General features: G+C 49.0%; 5 protein-coding genes across 5 annotated transcripts; 3 read left to right on the forward strand and 2 right to left on the reverse strand.

Moving 5' to 3' along the window:
- Positions 1–235: 235 nt before the first annotated feature.
- On the forward strand, positions 236–2,158 carry N7537_001433 (Zn(II)2Cys6 transcription factor; the record flags this gene model as incomplete). The annotated part of the gene is made up of 3 exons (XM_056892491.1): positions 236–750; positions 803–891; positions 960–2,158. The coding sequence occupies 3 exons, from the start codon at positions 236–238 to the stop codon at positions 2,156–2,158; spliced, it is 1,803 nt and encodes a 600-aa protein (XP_056757486.1).
- A 1,390-nt stretch (positions 2,159–3,548) lies between these two features.
- N7537_001434 (putative ABC efflux transporter) lies at positions 3,549–7,559 on the forward strand (the record flags this gene model as incomplete). Its single annotated transcript, XM_056892492.1, has 2 exons — positions 3,549–6,831; positions 6,886–7,559. 2 exons carry the CDS (start codon positions 3,549–3,551, stop codon positions 7,557–7,559), a joined length of 3,957 nt encoding a protein of 1,318 aa, XP_056757487.1.
- Positions 7,560–10,276: 2,717 nt separating this feature from the next.
- Positions 10,277–10,822, reverse strand: N7537_001435 (putative extracellular thaumatin domain protein; the record flags this gene model as incomplete). The annotated part of the gene is made up of 1 exon (XM_056892493.1): positions 10,277–10,822. One exon carries the CDS (start codon positions 10,820–10,822, stop codon positions 10,277–10,279), a length of 546 nt encoding a protein of 181 aa, XP_056757488.1.
- Positions 10,823–12,906: 2,084 nt separating this feature from the next.
- Positions 12,907–16,155, reverse strand: N7537_001436 (Sec23/Sec24 family protein; the record flags this gene model as incomplete). The annotated part of the gene is made up of 5 exons (XM_056892494.1): positions 12,907–13,730; positions 13,786–14,223; positions 14,280–14,620; positions 14,671–14,768; positions 14,818–16,155. 5 exons carry the CDS (start codon positions 16,153–16,155, stop codon positions 12,907–12,909), a joined length of 3,039 nt encoding a protein of 1,012 aa, XP_056757489.1.
- A 931-nt stretch (positions 16,156–17,086) lies between these two features.
- On the forward strand, positions 17,087–19,075 carry N7537_001437 (uncharacterized protein; the record flags this gene model as incomplete). The annotated part of the gene is made up of 8 exons (XM_056892495.1): positions 17,087–17,143; positions 17,212–17,612; positions 17,662–17,777; positions 17,828–18,005; positions 18,067–18,381; positions 18,437–18,766; positions 18,829–18,900; positions 18,979–19,075. The coding sequence occupies 8 exons, from the start codon at positions 17,087–17,089 to the stop codon at positions 19,073–19,075; spliced, it is 1,566 nt and encodes a 521-aa protein (XP_056757490.1).
- Between the last annotated feature and the right edge of the window lie 239 nt (positions 19,076–19,314).

Raw genomic sequence — 19,314 nt, forward strand, 5'->3', positions numbered from 1 at the left:
AATATCCTTCAGATCGGTCTAGTTTTTTTTCCCCTCTTTGCTCAGCTACTATTTTGCTGATTTCCTACGGGAAAAGTGTATTCTCTGATCACACGCACTGCGGCGGACCAAGCACATTTTCTCGTACTTTTAGTACCTCCCCCTCCATTTATACCCGACAGCCCGCTTTCCCCCCCTCTCGTCAGCAGAGAGTGCATCTGGGCTCTTATCGGATGCCCTTTCTTCAATGTTGTCCATGCATACCTCATATTTTACCCATCCGGATTTGAATGACTCTGACATTCGGGAAAGGGAGAGTCACAACCGGTCGGATATTCCCATATCTTCATTAAGTGTCCGGGGCTCCGTCATCCGAGGCAGCACATCCAGCGCCAGCACTGGTGTTAGCACCGATGATGCTTCAGTCGACTCACTGGATTGGAATGGCGAGAAATCACCGTCGGTCGACCAAGAGTACCAAGACTATGAGCAGGTGAAGGGATATTCGCATTTCGACACAGCGCAATTGGATGATATTATGGAGATGCCCAAAGTGGAAGAACTGGAAGAGCTCGACGATGGCTTGTTGAGTATCAAACAGGCGGATGTGGAGTCGGGCGCTCCCGCTGCTGTTCCACGGAAACGTGGTCGCCCACGCAAACATCCGCTGCCAGCTCCCGGAGGTCAGGCCAAGGTCACTAAAGGTCGCTCCAAGACTGGCTGTATAACCTGTCGGAGGAGAAAGAAGAAGTGTGATGAAACAAAGCCTTCGTGAGTTATTGTGTTGCGACTAGTGAGTTGTTTTTGTCTAACAGGGGATTAGTTGTCAAAACTGTCAGAAGAATGCGGTTGTCTGCGAAGGCTACCCACTCAAGGAGATTTGGAAGAGTGGAAGACAGAGAATGGCTGATGGTAGGTACATTCTACATTTTGATTTTGACTGTTCCTGGTGCACTAACTTGGTTTTTTGTTTTCAGTAGCTCGATCCCAGTCTCTTACGGCCATCCCGCGCAGTTTACCCCTCCTCATCGACGGCATTGAAACGGATGTCGACCGTCGCTTTTTGGACCATTTCGTGTACGGTTTTAGTCGTGTGTTGACACTCATCAACGATGATTCAAATCCATTCAAAGAGATTCTTCTACCGATGGCGACACAACACAGGGGGCTGATGCACTCGCTAATGTGCTTGTCCGGATCGCATCTCTCAGGTTTGGATCCCGAACCCAAATTGAGAGAGCGAAAGTACTTTCATTTCCATCACGCTATCCAAGATCTGAAAGATAATATCAATGCGTCATCATCAGCCAAAAGCCCCGACGAGGATGATCGATTGTTAGTCGAGGACCCGATCATCGCATCCACCATCGCCCTCAGCTTGAACACCATCTGTGAAGGTGAAACAAATGGCGAATACCGACCGCACATGGATGCCGCCCGGTACCTGCTACTGTCACAGCAGCCACGAAATGAAAAATTCCGCCAGTTCATCGTCGAGTTCTTCCAGTACCACGACGTCTCCAACTCCCTCACCTCGCTTGACCGCCGTCCCAATCTCTTGCACAACGACCTGCACATGCCCAATTGTGTACCCGGCGTGTCAGCGGGGATGTTCCTCGGCGTATTCGATGGTCTCTTCAACTACATCTCGCAGATAACCCAGCTCCGCGACCGTATCCGCGAACGCTTCAACGAGGGCTATGAGCCAGCAGTGGACTACCAGACACTGAGCGAAGCAGTCTCCGTCGATATGGCCATCCGCACTTGGGAGACCTCGCACGAGCCCGACACCCCGAACTGGTGTCTGGCCCAGCTGTACCGCCAGTCAACCTGGGTGTACCTGTACCGGACGATCCGGCCCTCGCGACCGAGCGATAAAATCGCACAGGTCGTCGACGACGGGCTGGACTACCTGGACCAGCTGCCACAGGATGCATCCGCTTTCAGTATCGTGCTGATGCCACTGTTTCTGCTGGGTTGTTCTGCGTTCTTGGCCGAGCAGCGCCAACGCATCACGCAGGGCTTCGAGAATCTCAAGTCCTACTCTAACCTGCGAAACATCGAACCTGCTTTCAAGGTCGTTACGCGGGTTTGGGAGATTATGGATACCCGGATGCAGGACAGTTGGGACTGGGAAAAGATCATACGTGATATGAACATGGATTTCTTGATTACCTGAATCGTCCTCTCCCATATCCTGCCTTCTTCCCGACTCCCCCTCCCTCCCTTTACCCTTCTGATACCCCCTGTGATTTTCTATTTACTTTACCTTATTTATCTCCTTGTTCTCTCCTCGTTAATTATTCCTGCCTTCGGAAGGGGATTCTCCCTTTGTCCCATACCGGGACACGATTTTCACCCCTCAGACGAGGCTGTACCATGTGGCGTTTTGATTTGAATGTTACTGTGACTGTGACTGTGATGATGATGATGATGCATATTGTATTTGCATCTCGGAGGCCGGGGGTATTACTATTATTATTACGTTTGCGTTAGTGATTTTCTTTTCTTTTTCTTTTTTCGGTTTGCGGGCATCGGTGCGTTGCGGACTCTCGATGTCAAAAGACATATTATTCTCTGGCTGCATTGCATGGCCCGATATAGGCGCCAAGCCGTTCCTTCCAAAAAAGCCCCCGATTCCAAAAAAATGGTCGAGTTGGTGTTATTTCTGTGGATGAGTGATGTCGAGAGGTTGGATGATCTCATGAGTTGATGGAGGCGTTCTTGTGTTTGGAATGTGGCCAGGCCAGGTCTGGTCTTGTTATTTGATTTTAGGTGATTGTATATATTCAGATTTTCCTTGGGGTTTCTTACGTGGCCGAATAGGAATTGGGTCTTCATCCTTGTACAGTATCGGATTGGTCTATTTCTTTCAGGTGTACTGGGGAGGATCACAGAGTCTAGACTTGGATCTCTTGCATGTCCTCACTGTATTTCTTTGTCCTTTTACTAGCTGTTCTAGAGACATCCTTGACTAGAATGCAGTCAGATTAATGCTCTTACGCGTGACTGTCTATCGGGGGTTATAAACACGAGAAGTTAGGACTTCTAAGAGGGCCCTGGCCTCAAATATATTTGTGTTCTTTGGTATCTTTCATACAGATTATTTGAATACCGACATGTTCGATTTTACAATAACTAATTATACTACGTACTACGTAACTCTTGTGATGCACCTATAACAGATTGCCCCGTCCGACAGCTCCTCGCCTATGCAAGGACCACGTTGCTGCGGGGTGACGGACCAATCGCATTAAAAAATTCGGAGGCTAAGTATAGTCTGGGGTAGGACTGAGAGGAGAATTAATTTTCTCGGACTGTTCCAGGTGAATTACAGGAATCTGATGTCCAATTACCCTTTCCAGACTCGAGCCGTCCCAGAATTCGGTTTTCTTTTGGAAAATCCGGGGATCATCAGCCTGCAGTCATCCCACCCCATCCACCCCATCCTTGTCGACTCAAGTCCACCTGCATAGCATATCCGAACAGGGAAGTCTTCCTTGTACGGGGGAGATGACCTGATACATGACCTCCGCCCATCCAATCTCGCGACACCGGCAGAATCCACCATGGAAAAAGACGGGATCATCACCGAATTGAGCGCAAAGCAAACGGGTCTCCCTGCAGATGTGCGAGACACTGCATACAACCTCACTTTGCGCGCAGTAAATCCAGTATGCATCAAAGTCCACAACCTATCCCTCGAAGTCAACACTATTCCACCAATATGGGAGACTTCACCATCACAGATCTGGCAGCGCTTGCGGGGTCAAAGGCCCTCAAAAACCAGCAAGACAGTTTTGGACAATGTATCAGCCTCTATGCCAAGCGGTAGCCTAACGGCCATTATCGGAAGTAGTGGCTCAGGCAAGACGTCCCTACTCAACCTAATGGCCAACCGAATGAGTCTCTCCCGAGCAAACACATGCGGAACAACGACCTTTAACGACAACCCTGACATCGCACGCATCCGCAGTGCCTACGTCATGCAAGAAGATGTCCTCATCCCGACGCTGACAGTCCGCGAGACCCTGCGCTACTCCGCAGACCTCCGTCTCCCACCACCAACAACTCCAGCGGAGCGCCACGCAATCGTGGAACAGGTCATCCTCGAACTAGGCCTAAAAGAGTGTGCCGACACCCGCATCGGTACGACGGCCCGTAAGGGCTGCAGTGGCGGCGAGAAGAGACGGACCAGTATCGGCGTGCAGCTCCTGGCGAATCCATCCGTGCTTTTCTGCGACGAGCCCACCACCGGTTTGGATGCTACTAGTGCGTTTCAGATTATCAGGACTCTGAAGCGCCTCGCGCTGGATGGTAGGACTGTTGTTGTCTCGATCCATGCGCCGCGCTCTGAGATCTGGAGACTTTTTGATAACGTTATTTTATTGGCAAAGGGAGCTGCGGTTTACAGTGGTTTGGTGGAAGGGTCCTTGGCGCACTTCGAGGGGTGCGGACATGTCCTTCCGCCGTTCGTCAACCCGGCGGAGTTTTTGATCGATCTTGTTGCCATTGATAATCGGACGGAACCGCTTGAGGCTGCTTCAAATCTTCGTGTTGAGCGGCTTAGGGAGGTATGGCGGTCGAAGCAGACTGTAGCTACAGACACGGTGGTAGAGCCAGAGGGCAAAAGAGACGAGGAGACACCCAAACCCGAGGTCGGTAGCTTTGAGACCGGAGCTGCGAAGCAGGTCTCATTTCGTCGACAGTTCCGCGTTTTGACGTCTCGCACTTTCAAGACTACCATTCGTGACCCGATGGGTGTCGCTGGTAGCCTTCTTGAGGCCGTTGGAATGGCTGTTATCAATGGTTGGATCTTCCTGCGGCTTGACGAAAGTCAGGCAGGGATTCGCTCGCGGGAGGGCAGTCTATACACTGCTAGTAGCTTAAACGGCTATCTCATTCTGCTATATGAGACATATCGGCTGACTGTTGATATTCGCCTGTTTGACCGTGAACGCAACGAGGGGGTGGTTGGTGTGCCGGCTTTTCTTCTCAGCCGACGAGCAGCTCGGCTACCATTGGAGGACCTTCCCGTGCCGTTAATTTTCTCTCTCATCTTCTACTTCATGGTGGGGTATCGTCTGGATGCGGGGCAGTTTTTTATCTTCTTCGTCCTTTCCCTGCTCACGCACTACATTGCCGTAACATTTGCTGCAGTGGCCATTGGTGTAGCGCGGAGTTTCCCTGGAGCTAGTCTGGTGGGAAACCTATCCTTTACGCTGCAATCCTTTGCGTGTGGATACTTTGTCCAGTCTAACCAGATCCCAGTCTATGTGAGGTGGTTGAAGTGGTGTGCCTACACCTTCTACATTTTTGGGGCTCTATGTGCAAACGAGTTCATCGGAACTAATGGGTCAGAACTAGGGCATCTCTATGCCTGTCCATATTCCGATGACCCTCTAGACCCGGCCTGCAAGCAATACACGGGGCGTTATATCATGGAAAGCCTAGGAATGCCGTCCCACTGGATCTGGCGGCCTATTGTGGTGTTAGTCGCGTTTGCCGTTGCCCACTATCTCTTCGCTGGTCTGTTACTCCAATACAACCGCTTCGCCATAGATGTTGCTCAAGCACGAAGAACTGAAGGAGACCCAACTAGTTGGAAGTCTAAGCTTGCTATCCGCCCAACAGAAGAGACGCGTAAAGTGGCAATATCGCTTAACAAGTATGGTTTGGATATTCGAAAGAGACAACACCCCTGGGAAACCGCGAACATACTACAGATCCTAAGACCCATTACCACTGAGTTTCAATCGGGAGAGCTGAACGTTATCATGGGCCCATCTGGAAGCGGCAAAACATCACTACTCAACTCCATAGCCCACAGATTGCACGGTTCCGTAGGGACACAATACCGCGTCCATGGCAACATGCTATACAACGGTGCCGTACCCTCAGAGAGTGTGATCCGCTCAGTGACATCTTTTGTAACGCAAGATGACGACGCACTGATGCCCTCACTAACCGTCCGCGAGAGTCTACGATTCGCCGCGGGTCTACGCCTCCCAGCCTGGATGACACGCGAAGAAAAGAACCGACGGGCAGAAGAGATTCTCTTTAAAATGGGTCTAAAGGAATGCGCCGACAACCTCATCGGCAGCGACCTCATCAAAGGCATCAGCGGCGGCGAGAAGCGGCGCGTAACAATCGCAATCCAAATACTCACAGACCCAAAAGTCCTCCTCCTCGACGAACCAACCTCCGGCCTCGACGCCTTCACAGCAATGTCCATAATTGAACTCCTTCACAGCCTCGCCGCCGAAGGCCGCACTCTAATCCTTACCCTCCACCAATCCCGCTCAGACCTCTTCACCCACTTCTCCCAAGTCCTCCTCCTAGCCCGCGGCGGCTACCCCGTCTACGCAGGCCCCGGAACGAAAATGCTCGCGCACTTTGCCAAGCAGGGCCACGAATGTCCGCGCACAACCAACCCAGCAGACTTCGTCCTGGATCTCATTACAGTTGATCTCCAGCAAGCAGACCGTGAACTTGTCACTCGTGAGCGTGTGAAGGGCCTTATTTCCTGCTGGCAAGATAGCCCTCTTGAGCTAGGGCTAGACCGGCAGACATTGCAGATTGCCACACCTGCAGAACTAGGAAGTCTCAAGCGCCAGATGCTTCCATTTCGAGTGACGTTCCCACTGGTCTTGCACCGCTCCGTGGTCAACTTCTGGCGCCAGCCGCCGCTGGTTATGGCGCGGTCGATGCAGATTCCAGGGATAGCGATTATCATGGCGCTTTTCTTTGCGCCGCTGAAGAATGATTATGCGGCTGTGCAATCACGTATGGGGTTCATTCAGGAGTTTGCAGCGTTGTACTTTGTTGGCAAGTTTTCTCCATTCCTTTTCGGTTCTCTTCGCTGGGACGTCCTTTCTTATATAACCATACTAATCTCCTAAATAGGTATGCTCCAAAATATCGCAATTTACCCCAGCGAACGTGACGTCTTCTACCGCGAAGAAGCAGACAACTGCTATACGGCATCCACATTCATCCTCAGCTACACCGCAATCGAGATCCCCTTCGAAATAGTTTCGTCACTAATCTTCGGTGCGTTAGCCGCTTTCGCAGACAACCTGCAACGCACCGTAACGATGTTCCTCATCAGTGCGTTCAACTGTTTCTGCATAATCAGCTGCGGCGAGTCCGTAGGCATAATGTTCTGCACGCTGTTCTCGCACGTTGGCTTCGCCGTCAACGTGACGTCTACCCTACTCTCCATCTCGACCATCCTCGGCGGCGTTATGAGTCTCAATGTCAACAATGTTCTACAGGCGCTGAACCATCTCTCGCCGATTAAGTATGCCATTGCTAATCTGGCGCCGTATTCAATGGATGGCCAGGTGTTTCATTGCTCTGATTCTCAGAGGCTTGCTAACGGGAGTTGTCCTGTTGATTCCGGTGAGCAGGTGCTTAAGCTCTACAATTTGGATAAGAGTGGGCCGATGAATATCATGGCTTTGGGTGTTTGCACAATCATATATCGGGTTGTTGCTTATGCGTTTATCAAGGCTATGAGATCGCATAGGCTCATGGAGCGGTGGAGGGAGTGGAGGGCTCAGAGGAAGGCTAGATAAGATCTAGTATTTCCTTATTAGCGAATCTTGTCTGTTGCTTAGTTGAGATACCCTTTCAGATGCGGGTTGTTTGATTTTCAGATATTTGTGCTACATTTAACCATTTTGATAATGAAAGTCTTGACAAATAATCTAAAGGGTAAAGACTAAACCCATCATATATTCACCACATGTACAAACTTCTAAAATGGACATAGCAAGCCCTGTCTGGGTCTCTGTGTATAGAAAAACAAACTTTAGAAAGTGCGAGAGAAAAGGAAGAACAAGCTAATACTAATATCCTCAACAGCAGGTGGCTTAGTGGCTCTCGTATGTGTACTATTGTACTACGAGGGAAGTGCCGAAGATCTTCCCCTACCTGGACTTGTGCTGGTTTGACTCCCATCGTTCTTGCATTTATCCCTTCTTTTATTTATCCCTTGATCCTTTTTCGCTATTAGAACAAAAATGGTAGAGCCTTAAGTTACAGTTGATACCTGAGACAGCCACACTCAGTCTGTTGGCTCTTTCCTTCCTTTGTTCCCTAATGCTCTTTCACACAATATCACACGATATCACACAGTATGCTGATACCTCCGATTTATAGACAGTCCAGAATTCACATACAAACGTTATGTTTTTGCTACTTTGCACACAAACACCTCCATCTCGGTGAACCGTCTATTCTATCCGAAGGTCAACACCTCGGCTGGTGCTTTGACTGTCCTCAGACATGCCATGGATATAAACCATGGATATGCTTTTAATCCTATTTCTGATTGCATCTAGATCCAAACGGCTATATTCTATCTCAAAATTGGCAACAATGAAACTTAAATCCAGATCTACCTTGATGACTCCAAATTTCGAGTTCTAGATGCCTTGGCTTGCAACCATTACACCAAAAGTAATGGCAAGGAAGAAAACTCTATGCTATTCATTACTTTGGATGCCAAGACACCTGGTTTGAATAGAGACAACGCTGACTATACAGATTATCGAGGTTACTGACACATACTCACGTGATCACATATATACAAGCCATTGGGCACCAAGGTCTGCGATATGTACATTCCACACCGCAAAGAGAAGCACATCGTTGTCAAATATGACAGATGACCTGCCCAGTTGGTACTCGACAGTGAAGCCCGTGTGAGTCATAGTTCTACCCGAGAGCACCCGGTCTACTCCAGCAGGGCAGGCTGTGATAGGCAACATTAAATTTTCCTTGAATGCTTTATAAATACAATTCTACTATTCTCATTGAATAGAGGCATGGACTAATCTCCACTCTTTAGTGGTTCTAGACTGCGCAACCAAGATTTAAGCCACATGCCACATCCGAGTAAAACCCGTCTTGGCATGGAAAAGGTTTGGAATGGCAAAAGAGTTGGGGAAAAACTTTAAGCATAACGTCCATTGGACGGAATAACCTTAATAAGCAGTTTCTTCCATCTGATTCGTCCCCATTAGTTCTTCCCAGAATTGACCGAAATGTTCCACGGTTGATGACGAGTGGTTCACCCAGATAATCAATATCGCCTCTTAATAGGAACAGTCCTGACAGACACAGTCTGCTAAACGTGAGTGGGTAACTCGACACTTTGAGTTATGTACCTGTGGGTTATGGGTTATGGGTTATGGGTTATGTACCTGTCTGCCAGGATTCCATATCACGTGTACTTGCGTTGTACAGCATACTATGGAGCAATCTACAGCCCCATGACGAAAGTAATATGATAAAACGCACACTAAAACTTGAATACTTTGTGTAATGACACCGTAAAGCGTTCGAGAGCGAAAAATGCAGATCAAAAGCCAACTTAATCCCGCCTCGGTCCTTTTAACGAAAAAAAAAGATTCAGCAAATCAGATCGAGGCTAAGAGTTGGAAATTTCCAATCGAAAAATATCGAAGCCACTCGACCCCTCAGTGGACACTTTGAACGCCATCCGCTCTTCCGACTGGCGGAGGATCGACGTTCTGTTCAACGGGCTTGAGGGGTGGAGTCAGATCTGCGAATGGGAGATTTGTGTATTGGGGTCTATTAAGGGTCCCTGGCTATCACTTGTTCTAGAATGCCTTGAGCAGAATCTTCGTGGTTCCACTATTCTCTCTTCCTATGTTGATGTACAAAGTATGTGATCGTCCATGGGATTTTACCGGTTTGTCGTTGCTCGTGTGCTCGTGGGTCTTTTTCGGGGCATTTTTGCCTCCCAGGAATTTTCAGGTTTAGGTCCTTTTTTTTTTCTTTTACCTCGTGTCAAATGGTTTAGAACCCAATGTAGTACTAAATTTGAGAAAGCTTCCGGAAGTAAAGATCGTATATTTCGTGTAATTCTTCAAGATCTGATGATCATCTGTCTATTCGCAATCTATTTCTTCCCCCCCCCACTATATATAACTCCAATTTTCCCATATCCAATCCAAGTGTGGGGGGTATTTCTAAAAATCGTAAAAGAAATCATAGCTCGTGACGAGACATCCTGCCCCAGCAGGAATCAACCTGCTATAGATGGGGAGAAGACATGTCGAATCAACCGAACATGTTGCATAAAGAAAAAAATCACCAATCTCATCTCAAAAAAGGTCATCACCATCTAGGGTAATATGTGAAAGAAAGAAAAAATCATCTGCCGGCTAGGGCTAGATGCGATGTGTGTAGAAAGGTATAAAAAAAAGAAAGGATGCACGGTTCAACCGGCAAAACAAAAGCACTGGACGAACACTTGACAAATCTAGGACTGGCCAAGAGTCAGGTCAAGAGCAGTGTTGATGGGGCAGCCGTGGGTGGCATGGTCATCAGTGGGCTGGAGGTAAGCGGCAGAGCAAGCAGTGTCACCAGCCGGGCAAATGGCCGTGGGGCAAGTGGAAGTCTCATCAGAAGGGATGACAGAGAAGCCAAATTCCGTGAACTTGTTGTTGCCAGCCTGCATGTCGATGCAAGACATGTCCCAGTAGATGGTGTCACCGGCCTCGGTGTACTCGAACTGGAGAACGTCGTGCTGGTCGGGGTCGAGGGCCAGCTTGATGGAGATGCCACCACCGTTGGGGTTGGTGCGCCATGTCTCGGAGTAGGTGCCACCGCCGCTAGTGATAGTCTGCATGGGGCCGACGTCGCCGGCAACGGACCAGGCGTAGACGTCCTGGGCGAGGTTGTTGGTGATCTGGACACCGCCGCCGTCACGGCGGACCATGCCTGTGCGGCGGACCATGTCCTGGGGAAGGGCGGAGACAATGGTGGAGAAGAGGGCAGCAAGGCCGAGAGTGTTGGTGAACATCATCTTGACAGGTGGAAAGATGTTATAAGAGAATGATATAGTTGGATGATTTTTGAATCTGGTCGACAGATGTAAAGAATGCAGCGAGAGTTAATCTCGAGATCTGAAAAGAATGAATATAAAGAAGGAATGTACTGATTGTACTGTGTAGTGAATGTGATGAAGAACAGAAAACTCCGGGGGTGAACGAGGGGGTTTATATAGATTTTTGAAAGGATGTATATAGACCCTGAGAGATCCATCCAGGCACTGAAAGAAAACGTGTGAAGCCACCCCTGCCTCGAGCCATGGATCAGTTCAGGGAATTGTGGGTCACTTCAAAGGCAAAAGGCGAAAAGGCGAAATAAATAAAATAAATAAAATAAAAAAAGAATAAAAAAAGAATAAAAAAAAAGGAAAAGAAATTTGGTGGAACCAATTCAGAGCGTCTCGCCCCCAACGCTTATTGGGGTTTCTAGCCGTAGAAAAAGGCCAGATCGGTGAACAATTGGGTAGAATCAAACTGCAATAGTATATATGAGATGTGTAAGATAAATACTACGTATCTGCATCCTCTGCATTGCTACCGGTTAGGGCATCACCGCTACCTGCACATCGTATAGTTAGTTACTCTATAGTTCGTCGCTACCTGTGTATGCAGACCATAGTTTAAGCGTGTCGATATAAAGACATATGCGTGTTCATATGGTTTACCACCTATGAAATTGCCCCACTGATCGCCTAAAAGCCCCAACTGACAGCGTGGCAATAGTCCACAACCCCTTGAACCCCACGTCATGACCATCCGGCCGCCTCCGCGGTTCTTCCAACCACATGGAAGAAAAAATCTCTGAACCAGCAAAACTTTATGGCAAAGAACATGGGAGAAGCTCGGAAGCATGGCTGCTCAGCCACTGGTCTCCCATTTTTCGCCAGGAACCACTGGGGGTTTGGAGTTCGTTCTATGGATGTGTTGGCCACCACAAATCTTTCTATCCTATTCCTCGGATGACATTCGGGGAAATTATTGTAGAATCGAAAAAAAATTAAAATTTCCAGAATCTAGAATTAGTCTAACAAGGGTTGAGCGGAACTAATGAGTGCCGAGAAGAAGACATCATAGTGAGGAAAGTAGGATAGTAGGATATTACCAATTTGACAATTATATTGTACAATATACGCAGTATTTTAAAAGGATATCAACCAAGCCAATAATAATATCTCCTAGTTACGGATTATTACTGCAATTACCAATCCGATCGGCCTGGTTCCATGTCCTTTGTATGTCGATAATTCTTATACAAACTTAATCCTTACTAGGTGGGAGCTGACAACTCCAGACCCTCTTACATGAAAATACTATGTACAATATTAGCTATTTTATTAGAATACCTAGAATGCAGTTTTGGACTTGTCAAAGACCCTAAGCCAATGACATATTTAGCACCCCCACTAGACGCCTCTGACGTTAATCTGGACCCTGTACAACTGAGCGTACCTGGCAATCGAGTCTGGATTCTTTTGGGCAAAAATCATATTCTGCACTGTACACAGAGGATTATGTTTATTAAAATTTTTCTGATAAAACCATGTTGCCCTAAATGATTCTAAAGCACGGCTCCGGTCGTCTAGATTCGGGATCATCGACTGTCACCTGATAAAGTCCGACTAAAACCACCTTAAATAGGCCGTCGGCAATAGCTATAGAATGGCATTTACCATCTGCACGGATATTGTGTCACTAAGAACTCTCAATAATAGAAGAAACTACTCCTGGTATACACAAAATGATTTCTCCAATGTCTCACAATTATTCTGGTTTTTTTTTTTTTTTTTTTCTCTCAACTTCACATTTGAGCTCGGATACGACTTCACTCCCATCACTGTGCCTCTGTAAGCCACTGAAGTCAGTGTCACAGTCACCGGTGGACCTTCCCAGTCTGAGTGGGGACTAGCTGGACCCCGACCCCCATCAACGCCCCACCAATGAGGCCCCCTCCACTTTCATTCTTTGCAGCTTACCTGCAGTCTAGATCGCCAGGGGAACCAACCGGTAGGGAACGGTGCCTGAAAGGGAGGGGTTGGACGGAGGATCCCGGATCAGGCATCTACCAATACGGAGCACGCATGGCGGACAAGCTAGCCAATGCGCCCTCGCTGCCCTCCTCTTTCTTCCGGTGACCAGCCAACTCCAAGTTAATCTGACGGTGGATGTGCACCAGCCAGTCCACATAACTCTGGGCCTCGTTATTCCGGTCCTCCAGCAGAAGTCGGGCGAACTCGTATTCTGCCCCGTCCAGGCCTTGCCGAGCCAGTTGGATCGTTACGGACTTGGACCCGCGCACTGTCGACAGATACTGCAGCAGATTACGCACCTGTGCGTTCAGGTGCGTCTCGAGCACAGGCAGGGACGAAGTGTTGGGGTTCAGGCCTTGGAGGGAGTCATGGCCCGGCCCGAATAGGTCTTCCAGTAAATTGGGTGAGACCTGCGCATGCAGCCAGAGGATAATTGCCTGGCCGTTGTCCACAATGTAGACACCACCATCCTCAACACGAGAGAAGCTGGCTCGCAGGGAGGGCGGGATTTGAAGCTGTCCGTGCTCGTTCGCAAATCCATCTTCCGGCTGCATGTTGTGCACGGGGATAATGCGAGGGTAGAGGTACAAGGCCATCTCTGTGCAGCCCATTGCCCGGATCATGCGCATGTCATGCACCCGTCGGTCTGATGACTCGGGCCCGGCTTTGAACGCTCTCGACTTGACCAAGCTGAGCATGTACATTGAGAACTCCTTCAGATTCTCGGGTAGAACTAGTTGGCCGGGTGGGTGCGAGCCGGAGAAGATCTTGCGATATCCGCTGAAGATATCGACTGTCTTCTCTGAGATATTGGATCGGATGTCTTTAAGGCTCTTATCTAGAGTTTTCGAGGCGGCTATAATGGTATCAGTATACATAGTCAACGTCTTCTGGTAGATTATCCAACTTACCCTCTTTGGCAATAACCGAGACCACGGCATCCTGGTCGACAAACTTCATCGTCTCCATGCCTCCTTCATTTACCGCCGCCACAACGTTGATACATCGGACACGGCGTTGACCATCCGCGGAAGTGTAAAGCAAAGCGGCCTGGAAATGCGCATCCAGCTTGGGATCGAGTTTTCCATCGTAGCTGAAGAGTACACCGATAGCCTTGTCGGCATCAACACCGGCAATCTCCAGATCTGCGCCCAGTGTGTGCTGGACAAAGTTTCCGTGGTAGGCGGACACTTGAAGTCCATTGGAGCATCGAACTTTCATCAGGGTTTGATATCCCGTCTCACGAGTGACGGCATGGGCGATTTCATTCCGTAGCTTGAGGAGATCGCGTGGGGCATGGAAATTAGGGTAAAAGAAGGTCTCGCCTCCGGTGAGACTAGAGACGTGTCCTATGAACTATGTTAGCCGATCCTTTGTATGGGGCGCAATGACGCTTTCAACATACCAATCGTTGCCACATCGAGGTATGTGCCACCAGGGGCTGCCATGAACAGATCCAAGCCCACGCCAGCTTCAGCCAACTTGCTGGCCGTCTTCTTCCAAGCTGGGTTTTCTGTGCTGAAAAGTTTCCGTTCCGCATCCGTCCCAGCAAGTTTAGGATCTTCCCGGATCGCCAAGTGTCCCGGACCGCAGGTAGGTAAGCTAGCCACCGCGCAGACGATCTTTCCACCTGTAGCCTGCAGTGCAGAGAGCGCCGAGTTCAATGTCGGCAGCAAAGCCGACTCGGGGTTTTTGATAGAAGAGAAGATTTTGGGTATCCGGCCGAGAAGCGAAGTGATCACAGACCTAAACATAGTTAGTGACCTGTAGTGGACTACGAATAAGGGATCTCATACTTCGATTCATATGGGTCCACAAAGAGACCTTCGTTCAACGGAACAAATGGTTCATCCATATCAGTCATAACCATCATTTGTGCTTGATCCAATGCCGCCTGTGGACGTGTTAATAGACGAAAGCATAGCAGGATGAGGAACACATACGCTCAGGTTGTAGAAGTGGACCTCCTTATCATACGTAACAATGCCGACCTTCGCTCCAGCGGGCAATTTTCGTGATGATTCATCGCCTTCCGCGCCCTCTGATGGTCCATCATCACCGTATAGAGCATCCTTGATACCTGCACAAACGCCCTTGAGGAATCCCCGATGAACCGACTCCCGGCTGACATCGATTAAAAAGAGGGTTTGAAGGCCCACCGGCTCCTTGTTCCAGTACTCCTTCGGGACTGTGAACTCCACAGTTCCCATCAGCAATTCAGGGCGCTGCATGCGATCCACACGCGCACCAGATGGGTCCAGCGGCGCGAAGTATTCGGGAGGCGTATCGTTCGGGAACGTGCACATATTACAGACGAATTTGCTGCCGCCAGATCGGAAGGACATAAATGGGTTGATATATGTTCGGCATCGTCGGCATCGCGGGGGACCAACATCCCCGAAGTCCAGCACGGGGATCGGTTGTTCGCCGGGATCCAGAGGCGCGAGGGGCTGCAGGATCATGCCCAATGGCAAGCCGGTCGAGGTAAGGAAGTCAGAGGCGGAGGGGATGTTGTTGAGCGTTAAACGAGCGTATTTAGGAGATGAGTTGCCTTGGTCCTGAGCCACGAACGGGATCGCCGCTGGTGGGGGGAGGTGTTGGTCCATTGTCGGGTAGACATGATTGAAATAGTACTGAGCAGGCAGGTCGCGCGATCGTGGGATGCTAGGAATATGCTCTGGGTCAATTCGGCCTGAAGTAGGGACAGAACCTGCACCACTCTGTATTCCAGGTATCGCGGCGACAGACTGCCCAGATACTAACCCCACCGCCGGGGAAACTGGTCTGTCAGCATGTTGGTTCAAACCCGTGTTCAGGAACTGCGATTGTTGCTGTTGCTGCTGCGGTTGCTGTAAGCCCCCTTGGTCCATGCCAGTGTTGAATCCTTGCGTGGGGGGTGCTGCACTACCCCCGATATCGTGGTGAGCATGACGGTGCTTCTTCCGGTGTGTCCTGGCCCCCGCATCTGCTGCAATTCCCAAACCAGTCATCTGAGAGGCTAGACCTGCCATTCTAGGATCTCCTGCTGCGCCCATTGGTTGTTGTGGTGCATTGTATGCGATTCCGGGACTCGCCAAACCCGGTTGTTGTTGTGGTGAGCCGTAGGCGGCCCACTGGTTTGGCGCTGGGTTGGCGTAAGGCGCTCCTGGTTGTGGAGGCGCGGTGCCTGGAGGATACCCAGCTGGGTATTGTTGAGAGGGGGCCTGAGCCATATATTGTGGATTGGAGGGGTCTTCGCCAGATCCCTGACCCATGGTGTTATACATTGAAGGGTCGGCCATGGTGGATCATGCCGCGGGGTGTGAAAGGCGATAGAGGTCACACAAGGGTGGGATTGAGAAATAGAGAGAAAAGATACACAGTCTCAACAAATCATCACGGGAACAGAATTAGGGAATCACGAATAACAAGAGACTCTTTTGTTGACGATATACCGGACTGACCACCTAAACTCACTCGGATTTACGTACTTCCGAGGTTCTTCACGTGGGTCATCCCCGCTGTCCTCGTTCTGTACTTCCACTTCCTCTTCCTCAACCTCTGCCTTAAAATGTTACTATTATTATAGAAGACAGCATGCTCAAATGATTTTGGAATTGCGTTGTCAACTTGACAACTTGTCTTTTCTTGATAAAATGTAGTACGGCCTGCTATTCGTCACCCACTCTGCATAACTCCGTGTTAGAGAGATAAACTAGCCAGACCATCCCACCCTCTGATCACTCCGAAGCCATACATTGTTGGTACACATGTCAACATCCCCTACTATCCAGGGCTTTGTCCTCATGTCAGCACCTTAGTTAGGCAAAGCAATTCGTCTTTGCATGACTTGGCCATCATTTTCCAAGTCTAATTTTACACTTATCATATTCTCTCCAATCACGTCAGATTTCTAATCCTAGCTCCGGCTCAAGGTCCTTAGGGCATATATTTTTTTCCCCTGGCGTGTTCACCTCACCGTCTCTTTTCGGCTTTGATGGCTCCCGTCTAGCCTGAGCCGACTACCCCAACTCCATACACCGTAGATATAATACAGGATTCCTGTAAGTTCGGAGATTTCTCTTTTCTTTTTCCCCCCTTATCGTCCCCCCTAAAGCTCCTTGCATATACATTGGTCACATACTCCTTATCATGGACCTGACCGTAAAACCAGACCCGGATCGCAAGTCAAGGGAAGAAAGAGTAAATACACCAACTCCTCTTCAACCTACAATGGCGACTATCCATGATGATGATGAGCTGTTACTTGCTCGCATCGGCTATAAGCAGGTATTGGCGCCCAACGCATTGTGACGATCATAGTGGGGCACAATCTGATAACGATCTACTCGCACTAGGAGTTACGACGAGAGTTCTCCAAATGGTCGACCGTTTCATATGCCATCTCTATCCTGGGAGTTCTCGGCTCCGTGCCGGCGACATTTGGTTCGCCGTTAGCGGCTGGTGGCCCAGCCACGGCTGTATGGTGCTGGCTGATCGGTTCATGCATGGCTATGTGCATTGGAAGCTCCGTGGCAGAGTTGGTATCGGCATATCCCACGGCTGGAGGGATGTACTTTGTCACAAAGCACGTTGTGCCTCCCGACCAAGTCCCCATTTTCTCCTGGATCCAGGGTTGGTGTAATCTCCTCGGACAGACAGCAGGAGTCTCCAGTGTGGCATACACGGTCAGTCAGATGTTGCTGGCATGTGTCAGTATGAATTCGGATCTTGTCGATGGCAAGTATTCATATGCACCGTAAGTTAGCCAGCCCCAGTTCTATATTTCTAAGCTAATATCATTCAAGGACGGCGCTGGAGACCGTGCTAGTGTCAATCGCAATTCTATGCATTCTTGGGGTGATTTGTTCATTGACTACTAAATCCTTGCATCGAATTATTCTTTGGTTTGCTCCCATCAACAGTGTGTATCAAGGGAACTTTGTTGTCGCACTTGTACTAACGAGTTCACAGTTGGGGCGACTATCTGTATCTGCATTGTGCTGATTACCCTTACACCTGATCTGCAGCCGGCCTCCTGGGTCTTCGGCCATTTCACTGATGGCTCAGGATGGGGCTCAAAAGTCTTTTCCTTTTTCTTGGGCTTCTTATCTGTTGCCTGGACAATGACCGACTACGATGGGACGACACAGTATGCGGCCCCGAAATCCATTTATTCTAACTTACATTCTAACCTTTCACCTTCATTGTAGTATGTCTGAAGAAACCCATGATGCTGCCGTGCGAGGACCAGTTGCTATCCAAACAGCCGTCTTGGTATCCGGAGTACTTGGGTGGCTTCTGACCGTCTCAATGTGCTTCTGTCTGACCGATTTCGAAGGGATCTTAGCCTCCCCTACCGGTCTTCCCGCAGCTCAGATCTTCCTCAATGCCGGTGGCAAGCGAGGTGGCACAATCATGTGGGCATTTGCCATTTTGGTCCAATTCTTCACAGGCTGTTCAGCCATGCTGGCAGATACAAGAATGGCCTACGCCTTTGCCCGAGACGATGCGCTTCCATTTTCAAAGTAGGATGTTTCTCACCTTTACAACTGATTCAAGTTCCGCACTGATACACTATAGGTTCCTTTCCAAGGTCAATCCTCGCACCCATACTCCTGTCAATGCAGTGTGGTTTGTTGTCATCTTCAGCGTAGGCTTGAACTGCATCGCCATTGGCTCCACACAAACAGCAACCGCAATCTTCAACATCACTGCTCCGGCACTAGACCTGTCTTATGTGTCTGTCATTCTCGCCCATCAGCTCTATAAATCGAAAGTCAGATTTATTGAAGGCCCCTTTACCCTCGGCAAATGGGGTACTCCTATTAACTACCTTGCTGTCGTCTGGGTCTTGTTCATCAGCACAATTCTCTTCTTCCCGCCACAGCTTCCTGTGACACCCGCGAATATGTAAGGCGCTTTAGCCCGATTTATGCCCAAACAGAAAAAACATGCTAACATGTCCTGCCTAGGAACTACGCCGTCTGTGTTGGCGGCTTTATTGCCGCTTTTGCTTTGATATGGTGGTGGGTTGAAGCTCGAGGGTAAGAGACATCTAAGATTAATCCATACTTCTAACATAATTCAACTGGATACTGACATGCCCTACGTTCTTTCTGCAGAAAATACACTGGTCCTCAAACCAATGATATCATACGAGAAATTCTCACCGAGGATGATGGCAATGATTCCGAAGAGTCAGGCGAGATCACTGTTTAGATGACATATTCGTCTCTTATACCACGTTGACATGTGGTTTCATTTTTTAGATTATAGATTGGATATAGACTATGTTCTGCTTGTTTGAAGCCTTGAGCATTTAGAAATGGGTTGTGTTGATTTCGGGTTTAAAATTGTGCGTCGATGGTAATGTTGTTTTTGCATAGAATACTACATGTGACATAAACGGGGGCAAACTATTAGAAGAAAACTTCCTTGATTATAAATCTCTTGGTGTT

The sequence above is a fragment of the Penicillium hordei genome, assembly GCF_028827395.1.
Source record: "Penicillium hordei strain IBT 12815 chromosome Unknown utg000001l_segment0_segment0, whole genome shotgun sequence".
In the NCBI taxonomy this organism is placed as follows: domain Eukaryota; kingdom Fungi; phylum Ascomycota; class Eurotiomycetes; order Eurotiales; family Aspergillaceae; genus Penicillium; species Penicillium hordei.